This window comes from Spodoptera frugiperda, chromosome 26 (genome assembly GCF_023101765.2).
Source record: "Spodoptera frugiperda isolate SF20-4 chromosome 26, AGI-APGP_CSIRO_Sfru_2.0, whole genome shotgun sequence".
NCBI classification, from domain to species: Eukaryota; Metazoa; Arthropoda; class Insecta; order Lepidoptera; family Noctuidae; genus Spodoptera; species Spodoptera frugiperda.
In genome coordinates, this window is record NC_064237.1 from 12040999 (window position 1) to 12054570 (window position 13572).

Sequence of the window (13572 nt, forward strand, 5' to 3'; positions counted from 1 at the left end):
CGTGCACTGGTGGAAATGTCAAATAATGTTCTTTCTTTTTATCGCTAAATCTTTAAAATCCAGTTCATTACCACTATATAGCATTCTGGGCTCCCCTACTATTATACAACTTATCATCTAGTAACGTTGTCACTAAAATGATAAGCACTCAAGTTGTGAAAATTGTTAGACAATCTGTAATTAATCTTTTGACCGTCTGCTACAGACTACAAACAAGAACAGGGCTAACATACCATTGTTGGCTACAGCCGACAATAAAACGTTATTTTAAAAGTACATCTTGCGTAACGTCTGTCTATTATAGCCGAGCATGGCGGTCAAAAGGTTAAGGCAAATGCCTTTCCAAAACAAATGGAACAAAATACAAAATAAATAATAGTCAAACCGTCATTTTAAACATGTTGTATTTCAATTTGCTTATAATGTCATGATAAATATAATTTATAACAATTACATACTTAATAAAGTAATCATTTGCCATAAGTGATAAAAAAAATCTTACACCATTTACATTTCAAGGCTTTGGATGTTGTTCATTGTTCGTTCGAGTCCATGCGTCAATTGTCCGAATAAATTTTTAAAAACACTAAACTGGCCTGATTCTCCCTACTATAAATTTGTACCTTAACATTTTCTAAATAAAGTCTATTTTTCTATTCACTGGAATTAAAGTACGTAGCCAACGTCGTACGAAGCTGGCGTGCTCACTGTCTGGCAAACGAAGACAGCGCCTTATGGTACCCTTAGACGTCCACACTTCAAACGTTCCATAACAATTATGTTCAAATGTTAACGCAATTATACTACATATACTTCTGTATCTATTAACATATATCTTGCTTGCATTATTGTTCCTGTTGGCAGTATCGGTGAGTCGACCACTATCGGTATATACATATGTAAGAAAATATCAACATGCCCGCGGCCCACGGCCGGCCGGGGCTCTACTATAACTTGGTTAGCACGAAACATTTGAAGTATCACGTTTAAATTATGTAAGCGTAAAGTTTTCGGTATAAATAACCATTAAGTATAAGAGCGCTACACACATTGTGTATTTATTTATAATCCATCGATAACAATGCAGTATCCACAAACATACATATTACTCCATTACCAAGCTAAAAATGTAAATTTTCATAGACCCCAAAACGATTTTTATATATTTTTTATTTAAATCACAAGACACTATTTATTTAGACTAGTTTTTGATACTATAATGGCAACTAAACAGTTGTTTATTTATTTATTATTTATATATTTTTTACATAAAAAATATACTTATTACATCCAAGGTCCATTTATTACTTTAAAATATCACTGCATTGTTACATGACCATGTAAACAATCGGGAGTTGTATACAACAGATAGTTCATGATGAGTACACGTACACTAAAACGAAATATAAAACATCGCAACTAGTACGTCTCGGAGTAATTACAAACGAAGTGAGATTTTCAACCTAATATCGACCGGCCCGGTGTACCGACTCACCACGAACCGTCCGGCGGACCGACACACTCGCTCGCACAGTCGCCGTGCCGAGGGCACTACGGCGGCTACTATAGCGGCGCGTGCCGCGGGCACAGCGCGCGCAGCTCGGCGTCGTGCAGGCGCCAGGCGGCGGCGCGCGCGCACGGCAGGTGTGCCCGGGCGCGGCAGGCGCGCGCCGCGCACGCCAGCGCCGCGCCGGCCGCGCCGCAGTGCGCGCAGCGCGTGTTGCGCGCGCCCCACACGGCGGGCCCCAGCCCCCACAGGCGCGCGCCCGCCGCCAGCAGCCCGGGCGCCCACACGCCGCACGCCTCGTGGAACCACGCCTCGTCCGAGCTGTAGCGCCGCCGCGTCGCCTCGTCCAGCGCCCTGCGGGTAGTGCTATTAGTAAACTCGTTCTGGACGTGTACTTTCGCAGCGAATTCGTCGTTTTGGGTCAAACTCGGCCGCACGTACCATGTCTCGCTTTGAATAAGCTTCCGCTCAAACAACTCAATGATTCACTACTATACGATGTCAGTCAATCTACAGTTGAAATGTCAGTGTCATAGTTCAAGTTAGTCTCAGTAACATTAATTGTAGAAATTGTAAGTTTACGTAGACTGTTGGTACTTGGTTTTGTTAAATAAGTAGACAACCGATAGACATAAAGGTTTAATTACTACTACATTGAAATTGTTCCTACATATGATAAAAAAATACAATGTACAGTAACGCTCGTACTACAATGACTGTCACCGTGGATAGTTTCGTCATAAGATATATAGAGGCGGTGGAGGTACCTGTACTCGTCGCAGTCGTTGTCGAGCGTGTAGGGCCCGAAGAGGTCCCCGAGCGAGGCGGCGTGGGGCCCGCGCTGGCAGAAGGCGCAGAGCCAGGTGGCGTCGGGCGTGCTGGCGTCGTAGCGCAGCCCCAGCGTGGAGGCGTGCAGGCCGCGCACGGCGCGCACGCCGCGCACGCCGTTGCGGAAGTCCTCGCCCCCCTTGCGGCGCCCGCCCGCGTCCTCCTCCTCGCCGCCCGTCGTCGTGTTCATCACGCTCACGGACAGCGGCGAGTCGCGCGGCCCGCGTATCTACCACAGTTACGGACAGCCATCACTATATACATACATACATACATATCGTCACGCCTTTAATCCCCGAAGGGGTAGGCAGAGGTACTTCGCCCGACCCGGGAATCGAACCCGACGCCCCTTGCCAGCAGTCGCACTTGCAACCAGTAGGCCACCAAGGCAGTTTATATAATACTATATAGTGATGCAGTAGCATCACTATATAGTATTATATGAAGTCGTTTTCCGTTGTCCTGCTCTACGTGTGCGTTATTAGATCTTTAAAACTACCCCGGATTTTGGTACGACTTTATAACAGATAGGTAGAGTGATCAAGAGGAAGGTTTATATATTGTATAATAGCATGAGTAAGCTGCTAACGGCAAGCTAATATCATATAAAAGTGTCTATCAATAACACACTGTACTAGTTTCAGTTGTAAGAAAAAATAATGTTATATTATTGTAAGATGTATATGAAGGGTAACATTCGATAATCATTTAAAGCGTGCAATAAGTGGTCTGAACCTGTATGTAGGGTCCCCGCGACTTGCTGGAGCTGGCGTTGCTGCCGGAGTCGTACGCGTCCCGCGCCGCGTCGCGCGGCCCCTTGCGCGGGCGCCGGGCGTCCGCCTTCTTGCGCTGCGCCTTTTGGCCGCGCTCCGACCGCGCGGGCGCCGAGCGACGCCGCTTGCGCGCTGCCGCGGGGGCCGTGGCGCCCGCCGCTCCGCCGGCGCCTTCCGTGGCGGGCGCGGCGGGCGCTGGCGCCTCGTCCGCGTCCTGCCCCAGCGGCTCCTCCTCCAGCCCCGCGAACATCTTCTCCAACTGGTTCTCCACCTCCACGAAGCTGACGGCGGCCGGCTCGGCAGTGCGCGCGTCGCTCGCTTCGGGTTCGGCCGGCTTGCCTTCCGAAGGAGATTCCACGGGCACGTTTGGGGCTTCGGGGTTAGACGTCCGCGCACTACGGCGGCGCGGGGCGGCGGCCGGCGCCGGCGGGGGCGCGGGCTCGTTGGCCGGCGCGGGGGTGCAGCGGGCGCAGCAGGCGCGGCGGGCTCAGTGGGCTCGCCGGGTGCCTCGGCGGGCGCCGGCTCGGGTTCGGGTGCCGGGTCCACTGTGTCTGAAATCGAGACTTCGCGCCGCCTCGGGGCTAGCCAGAACACTGCGCAGCTTGTCCACGGTGACGGCGGCGGCGGGGGAGGGAGGCGCCACGGGCGCCGGCGCCGCTATCGGCGCACGGTCCGTGTCTGCGATCATGGCGGCGATGTCGTCTATCGTCTCGGCGGAGCCCGAACGTGTTTTTCTCCTAGCGTGCGGCTGGTCGGGGCGCGGCGAGGCGGGCCGCAGCTCGGCCGCGTCGGGCGCGGCGTGCGCGTCGCCGTTCTCACGGGGGAGCGCCGCGCTCGGCGCCGGGCTGGCGGCGGGGGCGCGGGCGACGGCGCAGGGGGCGCGGCCGATGGCACCGGCGGCGCGGGCGGTGGGGGCGCGGCCGCCACGCGTACGGTGCGCTCTGGCTTGCGTTTCCTCTTAGAGCCAGGCGGAGCGCCACACGAGTCCGCAGAGTCCTGGAATGACATGATATAAGTGACTACTGTCAATTTAATACACCAATTCCTAAATCATTTCTTCTCTGAACAAAAAAAAATTTACGAATAGATTTGCATGGTGTCTGCATATTACTTTTTGTATGGACTTTTAATAAGATTGCATTAATTGATGTCTAGTATTTCTTCTCAGAATGGACAGTGAGGAAATGCGTTTCTCGTATGGTGCACATGTAAAGTGTTAATTTAGTGACCTCGTTGGAGGAGGGCGGCGAGGGCGTGGGCGCGGCGCGCGAGTGCACGATGACGGAGTGCGGCGACACGGGCGACGGCGCCAGGCGCTCCAGCAGCGCGTCGACGCGCGCGTGCGGCAGGTGCGCGTGGCGCCGCGCGATCAGGCTGTTGATGGTGGGCGCGTCGCGCACCGACAGCGCGGGGCCCGCGCCCCCCGCGGGGGCGGGCGACGTGGCGGCGCCGTTGGCCGCGCGCCCGCCGCCCAGCGACAGGTCCACGCCGACCCGCGTGTACGCCATCAAGTCATCCGCGCGCAGCTTCTCTGCTGTAATGAAAGAACCAAATTGAATGATGTAGGTAATATAACTGTTCCTCCATACTTGTTTTAAATTTAAGACACTAGTTGCCTAAGGCGAGTGACATAAACACATGGTGCTATAGTATATAACAATCTAGGTGTAAGCTATGCTTGTGTAAGAAGTAGATAACGTTACCTCTCGATGGTGCCAAATGTTGATATAAATCTACTGGTGGTAACGCTGCACTCGCCTTAATGTCGCCTGGGGATGGGGTGTGCCTGAAAACATAGCGTACAAATATTTATACATCTGTTTTTGTTAAAATACAAATCAGAAACTGACAATAGGTTATCAATTAGAATAGTATCAATATTAATGCTTTCTTATACAATAAATCGGATGTTTAATAAAATATATTTAAATATGTAAGGAGTTTGAATGAAGTAAATATCTAGAAAACGAGGGAGCGGGTTTGTCATCTTCACGCTTGGCAATTGGGTTGGAGTAGCTTACAGCGGTTTAATTTCAAACACAGTTTCTACTATAAAGATATATAATCAGATGGCTATGTCATAAAGAGCTTACCTCATGTGATGTTTGTCGGGTGGGGTGGGTGTGTGTCTGTACAGTTCGGGCGGTGTCGCCGTGTGTCGGAACACTGAGTTCCCGCTGGCGGACTTTAACGCCTGCAATTGCAACAGACCCTACGATAGTAATCGATAAGGTAGATTAATATACAGAAGTTATTAGTATGCATAGTAGTATGGCTGTTATTTCTATACAATAGCTTAACAATGTAACAGAATAAATGCAGTCTATTGTAGGCAATAAGGCTTAAAAGAAGGTTCCAATCACGTTGTTGTAACTACTATATTATGTATTGAGAAAAAAATTGTTTTACGATTTATGTCAATTTATTCTTCGATTTCGTTACGTTTATTCTGTTACACCTTGTATAGACTCTGTACGATCTGCAATATAACATCAACAATATGGCTAGAATATGGCCAAAGAGCGGACACTGTGGTACCACGTACATTAAAGCTGAGTGAACTTTTTTTTTATATCCATCTCGTAAATCAGTTTTTTTTAAACTTAATCATTAAAAGAAGGACAGTACCCTTAGTACGAGTTTGCTTTACGTTTAGTGTAATCGAAACGAGAGCGTGTTCGGCGCTCTGATTGGTTGGTTTATTCGAGCTGGCCATGTATTTTATATGTACTACAATATTTGACGACGATTTAAAATATTGTATGAGGGCATTTAGGTATAAATAATTATATATACATCTGCGAGATCGGACAGAGTATTATACAATATTGTACTTATGAAATATTATGATTAATGTTAAAATCTACAATGAGAATAAAATCCAATGCCAAAGCTATGATCTTATATCAAATGATTAAAACTTCTTGGCAATGACAGTATTAGTAGTTATTTGTAAATATTAATTAAGCATATTTTGTTATTACCTAAAATACAGTAGAATTCACAAGTAAAGTAGTATTAGTATTTTTGACTTTTCAGTATTAGCATAGAGGCTGGTATTGAGTAGTATGACAATAGGCTTGCCCCCTACTATATGGAACTCATAACATATCTGACCCAAAGTAGGTGTCTCACTAAATATGTAAAGGTATATGATGTTAATACAATGTTGCTGGCACCATGCATAGTTAAAGTTTATGTCAAATTTATGTGAAAGTTGCTGCATGTTTGCTGCTCTTTTACGCAAAAACTACTGAATAGATTTTAATGAAATTTAGTACAGAGGTAAATAATATTCTGGAATAATACAGAGTATTGTTTACCCCGGAAACGCGGGTGAAGCCATTGGCAGAAGCTAGTAGAATATATAAGTACCTGAAGGGGGTCGGGGGGCGAAGGCGCCGGTACATGGTAAAGGTGAGGCGGCGGGGTGGGGGTGTGCCACGTCACGCCGCGGTCCGACGCCATATGTGCCTGCGGAGCCCGCGCCAGCAAGTTCGCCATCTGTAACTAATTTACAAACATTCTCATTGTGTATGTGTAAACCATTATACATACAATGCATCCTATACTAATCATATCCATATTATAAGTGTACATTTTTGTGTGTTTCTTACTCCTTTACACTAAAAATGGCTGAAGAGATTGGGAGGAAATTTGCAGTAAATGTCTTAAATAATATATAGGATAGTTTTTATCACACCAGAACGCAGGTGAAGCCGCTAGCAGAAGCTAATAGTACATTCATATAGGACATCAAACCTATGTCATTAATAAGGATTAGATTTGTAATTTAATCCATATTACTTTGCAATATAGAATACAGTATTATAATTTATTTTGTATGAGAAGCAAGAAGATTACAAAATGCTAAATATTTGGAGCTTGGAGTTAATAATCAAGTTTTATTCACACTGGCCTAGTGTCATGAGTGACCTAATTTTGGACTGAAATAGCCAGATGTGTCTAGATCCGCAGTAGGTTAGCTATATTTGTTTGTAGTAAAAATGGAATTAGACAAATGTAGTAACAAACCCAGCACAATACTAAAGCTCCCTTTAAACTACTCTTGGGTACAGGAAGGGTGCACATCATAGTATACCTCACTGATGGAATAGAAATAATTATTTGCATTAACAAAATGTAAACAACTTCCGACAACTTTTCATGAAACATGTGATCAAAATTAAAGAGAAATACTATCTGAAAGTTACTATTGAAATGGCACATTTAATACCAATCTCTTCAGCCATTTTAACATGACAGATTAACAACATACACACAAAGTTTTGCATTTATGATATTAGTAAGAAGTAAGATCAGCATAAACTGGCTAGTATTCTCATGATTATTTATTATTAGTAACACAGCTGTGTTAACACGAAACTATCCTAAACATACCTCTATCTATCCCTTAGGGAAGTAAGATGGGAGACATTCTTTGGCTTACATTTACTAAACACAAAAATTCCATATTTTCTTGAGCAGAACTGATTTTTCTATGACTAATAAAACATCTGTTTTGTACAACACTGTCAACTTGACAAATATTTTGGCATAATATACTTTAAATGCTAATATACACCATCTGCTTGTTTGTTACCTATTCCATAACAAAATGGCACATAAAAATGTTAAATAATAATAAAAAAATCTTATATTTAGGTCCCTTTCTTAAATAGGTAATTGAAGTTACTTAAAATAGGTTCTTTAATTAGTGTTTTTCAATACTTAGGTATTTCAAAATATTGACAAGTATAGTTTTGTATGATCATTTTTTAATTTAATAATTTTATGTACACATAAACAGTTCTAAAGACAACCGATTTAAAACTTTAAGTAGGTACATTTACAGCGCGGTGCGACATATCTATATTGGAATTTTTCAGAAACACCGACATATCACCAGTTATTTTATGAATCTATGAGTCGACTGTGGTCATTTCAAAGCTAATACTTTTAGAGAGAATATCAAAAACAATGTTTCCAATATTACTCGCACCTGCAACAACTCAGCAGGTATTGCAATTTCAACTCTAACTCTAAAAGTAAACAGTTTCAATTTAAATCCTTGGGTCCTGAGTACGAGGTGACCACTACACACTACTAAAGTATTACATAAAATATATTTTTTGTTTGAAATAATTTGTTGTTTTTTTGTAGTTGTTTTAATTTATACAAATTAAAACAACTACAAAATATAACAGTCTTATTCTTGATGGCCATACGGCCATCAAGAATAAGATTTGTATAGTCATAAGACTAAGACAAGTACAAAAAGTCAGATTGATCTGTTGTCAGGAAGGGGGGAGAAATTTTAATTACTGACACAAACAAACAAACAGGTCACACTAAATAAAACCATTTAAAACTCAATTTGATTTTTTCGTTAATCAAATAAACATATGATGATTAGTTACTTTGAATTTGATGCCTTTTTCTCAGGATTTTATTTAGTTATTTAGGCTTGTCCTAGTGTTTGTAATCAAAACATAGACTTAGTTACTGGACTCAAGTCCAGGTAAGAGAATTAAAAAATTTAAATCATACTATTTCCAAAACTCACATCATTTACCTATACTGAAAAAAAATAAATAATGCCCTTTGTGTTTGAAAAACTGGCTTAAAACATTTATTAGGTTTTAAGTCCTGAAGAGTCTAAATATGCTTATAGGAAAGTTGTTAAAAGTTTATTTTTGCACAGAAAGTTATTTCAATAATAATAGGTGTATTGTAATAAAGTTATATAAAACTTTGGGTATTGATATTGAATAAAAGTGAAGTTTAAGCTTGACAACGGCACTAGGTCAGAGTACCCATCACTGTAGGCCAGTAGGTTAGCAGCAAACAAGGTAAGCACTGTAGTTTAAACTTATTGCTGACTAAAAACTTTTTACTGTTTACTCCAAGCAACTATAAACAACATATTGATATCTATGGTATATTCACTATGATAGTAGGTACATGCCACTTTATGTGTCACCAGCAAGTGTGTCAATGAAAACAGCTGATTGGTATGTGATTTACACACGCTGATACACACTCAGGGGCAACTAACACAAAGGATATTAACATTTTAAATGATAAATGTGTTTTCGTAAGTATCACTCGTTTTCATTAACATTTAATGTTAAATCGAGACATGTAAATGAAACACTTCCGACAGGATGTTATGAAATTCATATAGGTTAGTTAGTGATCAACAAAATGTGAATAATAAGCACCACCTGCAGGGGGCTCCATCCTGAGCCCAGCTGCGATTGTCGACCATTGGGGTTGTGCTGCGAGCCGCCCGACATGGTACGCGGCTCTCTAGCGGCACTGTTTACTACACGTATTCAACACCAATCCGTCAACAAACACTTCTTCAGTCCACCATAATGATGCCGGCAAGTTTGAAGCCTTCGCCCGCGTAACTGCGCTCCCTTACGACGTGTACAGATACTTCTGAAACGTTTTCATCAGCGCATATTAAAATTTCAACTATCCTTAGGGTACCACACGTACTCCAGATGTGATTCAACTCACTTTCAAATGCAGTAAACACTTATTCCAAAGAAAACTTAGATTATTTAGTGCATGGTATGGTGTTCACAATTTTGATGCTCACTTCGCGTGACATTTTGAACGCATTTACGTTTTGAAATTAAGCACTTCTAGCACAAATTGAAGTTCAGATTCAGTTGCCGAACTACTGGGCACTGTATCTTACCAAATAAAACTTTATATTTCGCCGATAATTATCACAGAAAACGTAAAAATCCACAAAGTATTCAATAAAATCGCCTTCACAATGGTGGCCGATTAGGTTTTTGAAAGCACATACAACGCCATCTTGTGTCAAAACTTCAAAAAGATGTCGATAAAACAGTGAAACGGAAGCATGTTTTCTTTTGTCTTTGGTATACAAAAACATCTCGTGCTCAGAAAAAAGCTTAGTCGTAAATCATTTAAATTACTGGCATTTAATGAACAATTAATTATTAGGTATATTTAAAAAGGCGTAGTAACTAATAATTTTATGAGATTCTCAAAGAAGTTAATACATTGAATTAATTTATCGGTTTTTAGAAAACGGTCCTTTTGTTTTTATGCTATGGTAACATTACTGGGGCGTTGCTATAGCAACGAATGTTTTGTTTTCATTGTTACTGCTATCGTAATCTAATAAGTTTGTCGGTGTCTCACTGAGTTTTAAAGTTATAACTTCAATGAAAGACAGTGAAATCACAAAGTTTTTAGTGTCATTTACGGGTCAGATTGAATATGTGACTTTTCCTGGTGGTGTATTTGACGACCAATTATATGTACAGTATGAAACAGTTTGGGGACCTGATTGGGAGCCTGTTTCTGGTCTTACATCTGGCTCCAGTCAAATGGCACGTTGTGGGATTGATCCCGAACGAGTCGTATTTAATTTACCTTTAGAAATGGTTTTTAATAGCACTAATGTGTCGGGTTGTAAGTATTTCCGCAAAGGCCGCTAAGATAGCCTCTTATAGTGATATCTATTAGTTTAATGTACCTATAATGTTATTGTCATAAAATTTCCGTGGTGCTTGGCGACTGGGCTTCTCCAAGTTGTGCAGTCTCTTTTGTGCCTTAAGGCTTAAGTCATTCTGTCTCCTGCATTAGATTCACCGAGGAAAGTGGAAACTATTGTTTTCATTTTGCAGTTTCCATTAACAAAAGAAGATTTACCACCATCTGTCCAATAGAAAGAAAACAGTTTAGCTTCACCCAAAATTTCTTTAACTTTTTAGGTCCACACCTATATAATAAAATAAATAAGGAACTAATTATTCATTCACTCACCAAAACTAAACTGAAAAAAGAGGTCAGCGCATGGCTAAATAAGCTGGACTACGAGACGACTGAGCGCATTCTGAAACCTCTTTCATAAGATATAAATTAATAAATTAATGATATTTAACTCACATAGATACACACACACTCGCTCACACTACAATATTACAAACATACAGTGTACACAAATCTAATTTTATTTTATTTTTATTTATCACTCATTCACTCACTCACCTAACATGTTTGTCCATGTTTTATGTTTTATTTTTATTTTTTAGTTTATTTTATTTGTTTAACTTTAACTTAGGCTTAATGTTACTTTATGTGTTTAGATTTAACTTAAGCTTAATTTGTTGTAAGTTTTCCAGATTATGGTTTTTTGTATTGTTTTTGTAATTTAGTATTTAATACTATAATGTGATATAAGCAGTTCGACGTTTCCGGGGGTCACCCGGGCCTGGTGATCTGTAACACAGGTTCAACCTTTAACAGACACCAGTCTCATAGCTGTAGAACTTTATAAATGTTAAATTGTAAAAGCTTGAGAAAATAAAGATTTTTATTATTATTATTATATTATATTATTTTCTTCTCCTTTAATAACATCTTCTGATTTGTTTCGTTGCGGGATCCAATACAGTCATTCATTTGGGACGCGCCGGACTTCAGTGTTCCGGTGTTTTCATGTTTGTATCTACTGTAGACCCTGGCTTACAGGAGTTGCAGCGGTATGGGAGGTTGTGGCGGGCTAGTCCCAAAAAAAAAATACATCGACAAACAACAATCAGAGCAGTCAGATAACGGAAACAGTAACCTTAGTACGAGTTTGCTTTACGGTTAAATTAATCGAAACAAGAGCGCGTTCGGCGCTCTGATTGGCCGGCTCTTATAAACCATCTAATCAGAGCGCCGAACGCGCTCTCGTTTCGATACAAACTCATACTAAGGGTACTGTTTAACACCGTTATAGGGAGGCAGGGGTGACACTGTTCGAAAATAAAGATATTTGTGTAATTTTCAGGGCCACAGATAATTATTACTGTGAAGGCCCAGAACACAATCACAGGAGATGCTTTGCGGGGCTATTCTTTATTTCTGTTGCCTCCTACTACTGGGCTGGGTTTGACCTCAGCCCCCCTAGTCAGACCTCTCGCAGCCACACTGCTGGGTGAATGGGTTGCCTGGATTACTGGCCGATATCCAGAACTGTCAGACCCAAGAATGTTGGCTAGTGGCAAAGATAATTACTGTAAGTATTTGGGATAATGTTGGTAGTGAAATTCAGACATTATTAGATGTTAGGAGCTTTTGTATGCTATAAAAACAATTGCTTTAGCTAGTTATTTTTTTATTTGAACATTAATCTAAACGTCTGCTTGAAAACTTAGAAAATATTCTACAAATATGTTCTGTTAGTATTCGTTAATTACGTGAGAAGTTTGAGGTCGAGACAAATCTCAGTAATCTTGCGTTGGGGAAACAAAAAAATACACACTATTTTGGTTCATTATTCAATGCCTTAAGAGTGGCCAGATTAGAACAATGTTGAAGGAGCAGATAATTTTACTGAAAATTATATGGTCATGATGGTTCCAATAATAATCTCTCTTGAGCCCGCACATGATTCTCTATGCACTGTATTAGAGTAGATATTTTTAATTGTAGTAGAGACGAACTAAGTATTCTATTGTTCCATTTTTATTACACTTATAACTTTCAGCAATATTAATAACTAGTCTTAAATAGTCGTAAAGAAAAGCACGAAGCACCTAATTTTTTTCTTTCTATAATAACAATCTAATACGCTTACTAAGACTTACTAACTACATAAGAAACCTACGGTAGTGTGTACCCTATAGTTCTATACAATCCTTACACTACAATAAAAAAAAATCACGGAAGATTAGGGGATGGGGAAGGGGGTTAAATAAAATCTCACGACATCTCACCAAGGGGGGAGGGAGGGACAGAAAATTAAAAAAAAAACACCTCACGTAATTTATGGTCGCCCCATAACTTATTCTATTTTTTTTATAATGTTTCCAGTACTAAGGACGGAGTCTTACGGTAGTGTGACAGTTTCATTGTCTATGGTGTCAAAGGACCTACGGAAACTGGGCTATGACAATCAGCCTCCTGTTTATAAATTGGTTGCTGATTTTCAATGAATGCTTGCAAATGCATTTCGACATTAAAATAATTTAATAATTTTAAGTTGAATTTTATCGTAACGTTAGTAATGCCATCTAGTGTATAGTCAAAAGAAACAAACATAAGGGTGTACACAATTTAAATATTTTAAAATAAAATGCTTCAATGAAAATGTATTTTTATTTACATTCCTGACAGCTGGGGCCTTGCATCCGTTGACTGGCGAGACGGTCATATTCCGTTATAATTTGTCCTAGATAATTATGATAATTGAGACGCATCTTAATTACTAAGTGAAAACCTTGCCCGCATGATTGATAACTATGTCTCTAATTATGAACATATTTTTAACTTCATTGCCATATATTTGAAATTATGCGTTTGAAGAGATGAAGATTGTTGCAATACAAAAAAAAAAGAGAAATAGATAATTGAAAAGTCGAAAATACGAAATGTTATTAGGCTCTGGATTTTCGAAAATTCTCTGTAATAGCTTACAGACATCGC

The 13572-nt window shown here is 40.8% G+C and overlaps 2 protein-coding genes across 2 annotated transcripts; one reads left to right on the forward strand and one right to left on the reverse strand.

Moving 5' to 3' along the window:
- Positions 1–387: 387 nt before the first annotated feature.
- Positions 388–9959, reverse strand: LOC118264380 (uncharacterized protein CG5098). The gene is given in 12 exon segments (XM_050704906.1): positions 388–1861; positions 2275–2564; positions 3071–3567; positions 3624–3651; positions 3653–3949; positions 3952–4104; positions 4338–4642; positions 4812–4894; positions 5202–5320; positions 6484–6618; positions 9333–9555; positions 9637–9959. Coding segments are annotated over 11 exon segments (2280 nt in total). The 5' UTR covers positions 9408–9555; positions 9637–9959; the 3' UTR covers positions 388–1563.
- A 268-nt stretch (positions 9960–10227) lies between these two features.
- On the forward strand, positions 10228–13218 carry LOC118264512 (B9 domain-containing protein 1). The gene is made up of 3 exons (XM_035577040.2): positions 10228–10569; positions 11936–12163; positions 12961–13218. Exons 1-3 carry the CDS (start codon positions 10320–10322, stop codon positions 13080–13082), a joined length of 600 nt encoding a protein of 199 aa, XP_035432933.1. The 5' UTR covers positions 10228–10319; the 3' UTR covers positions 13083–13218.
- The last annotated feature ends 354 nt before the right edge of the window (positions 13219–13572 follow it).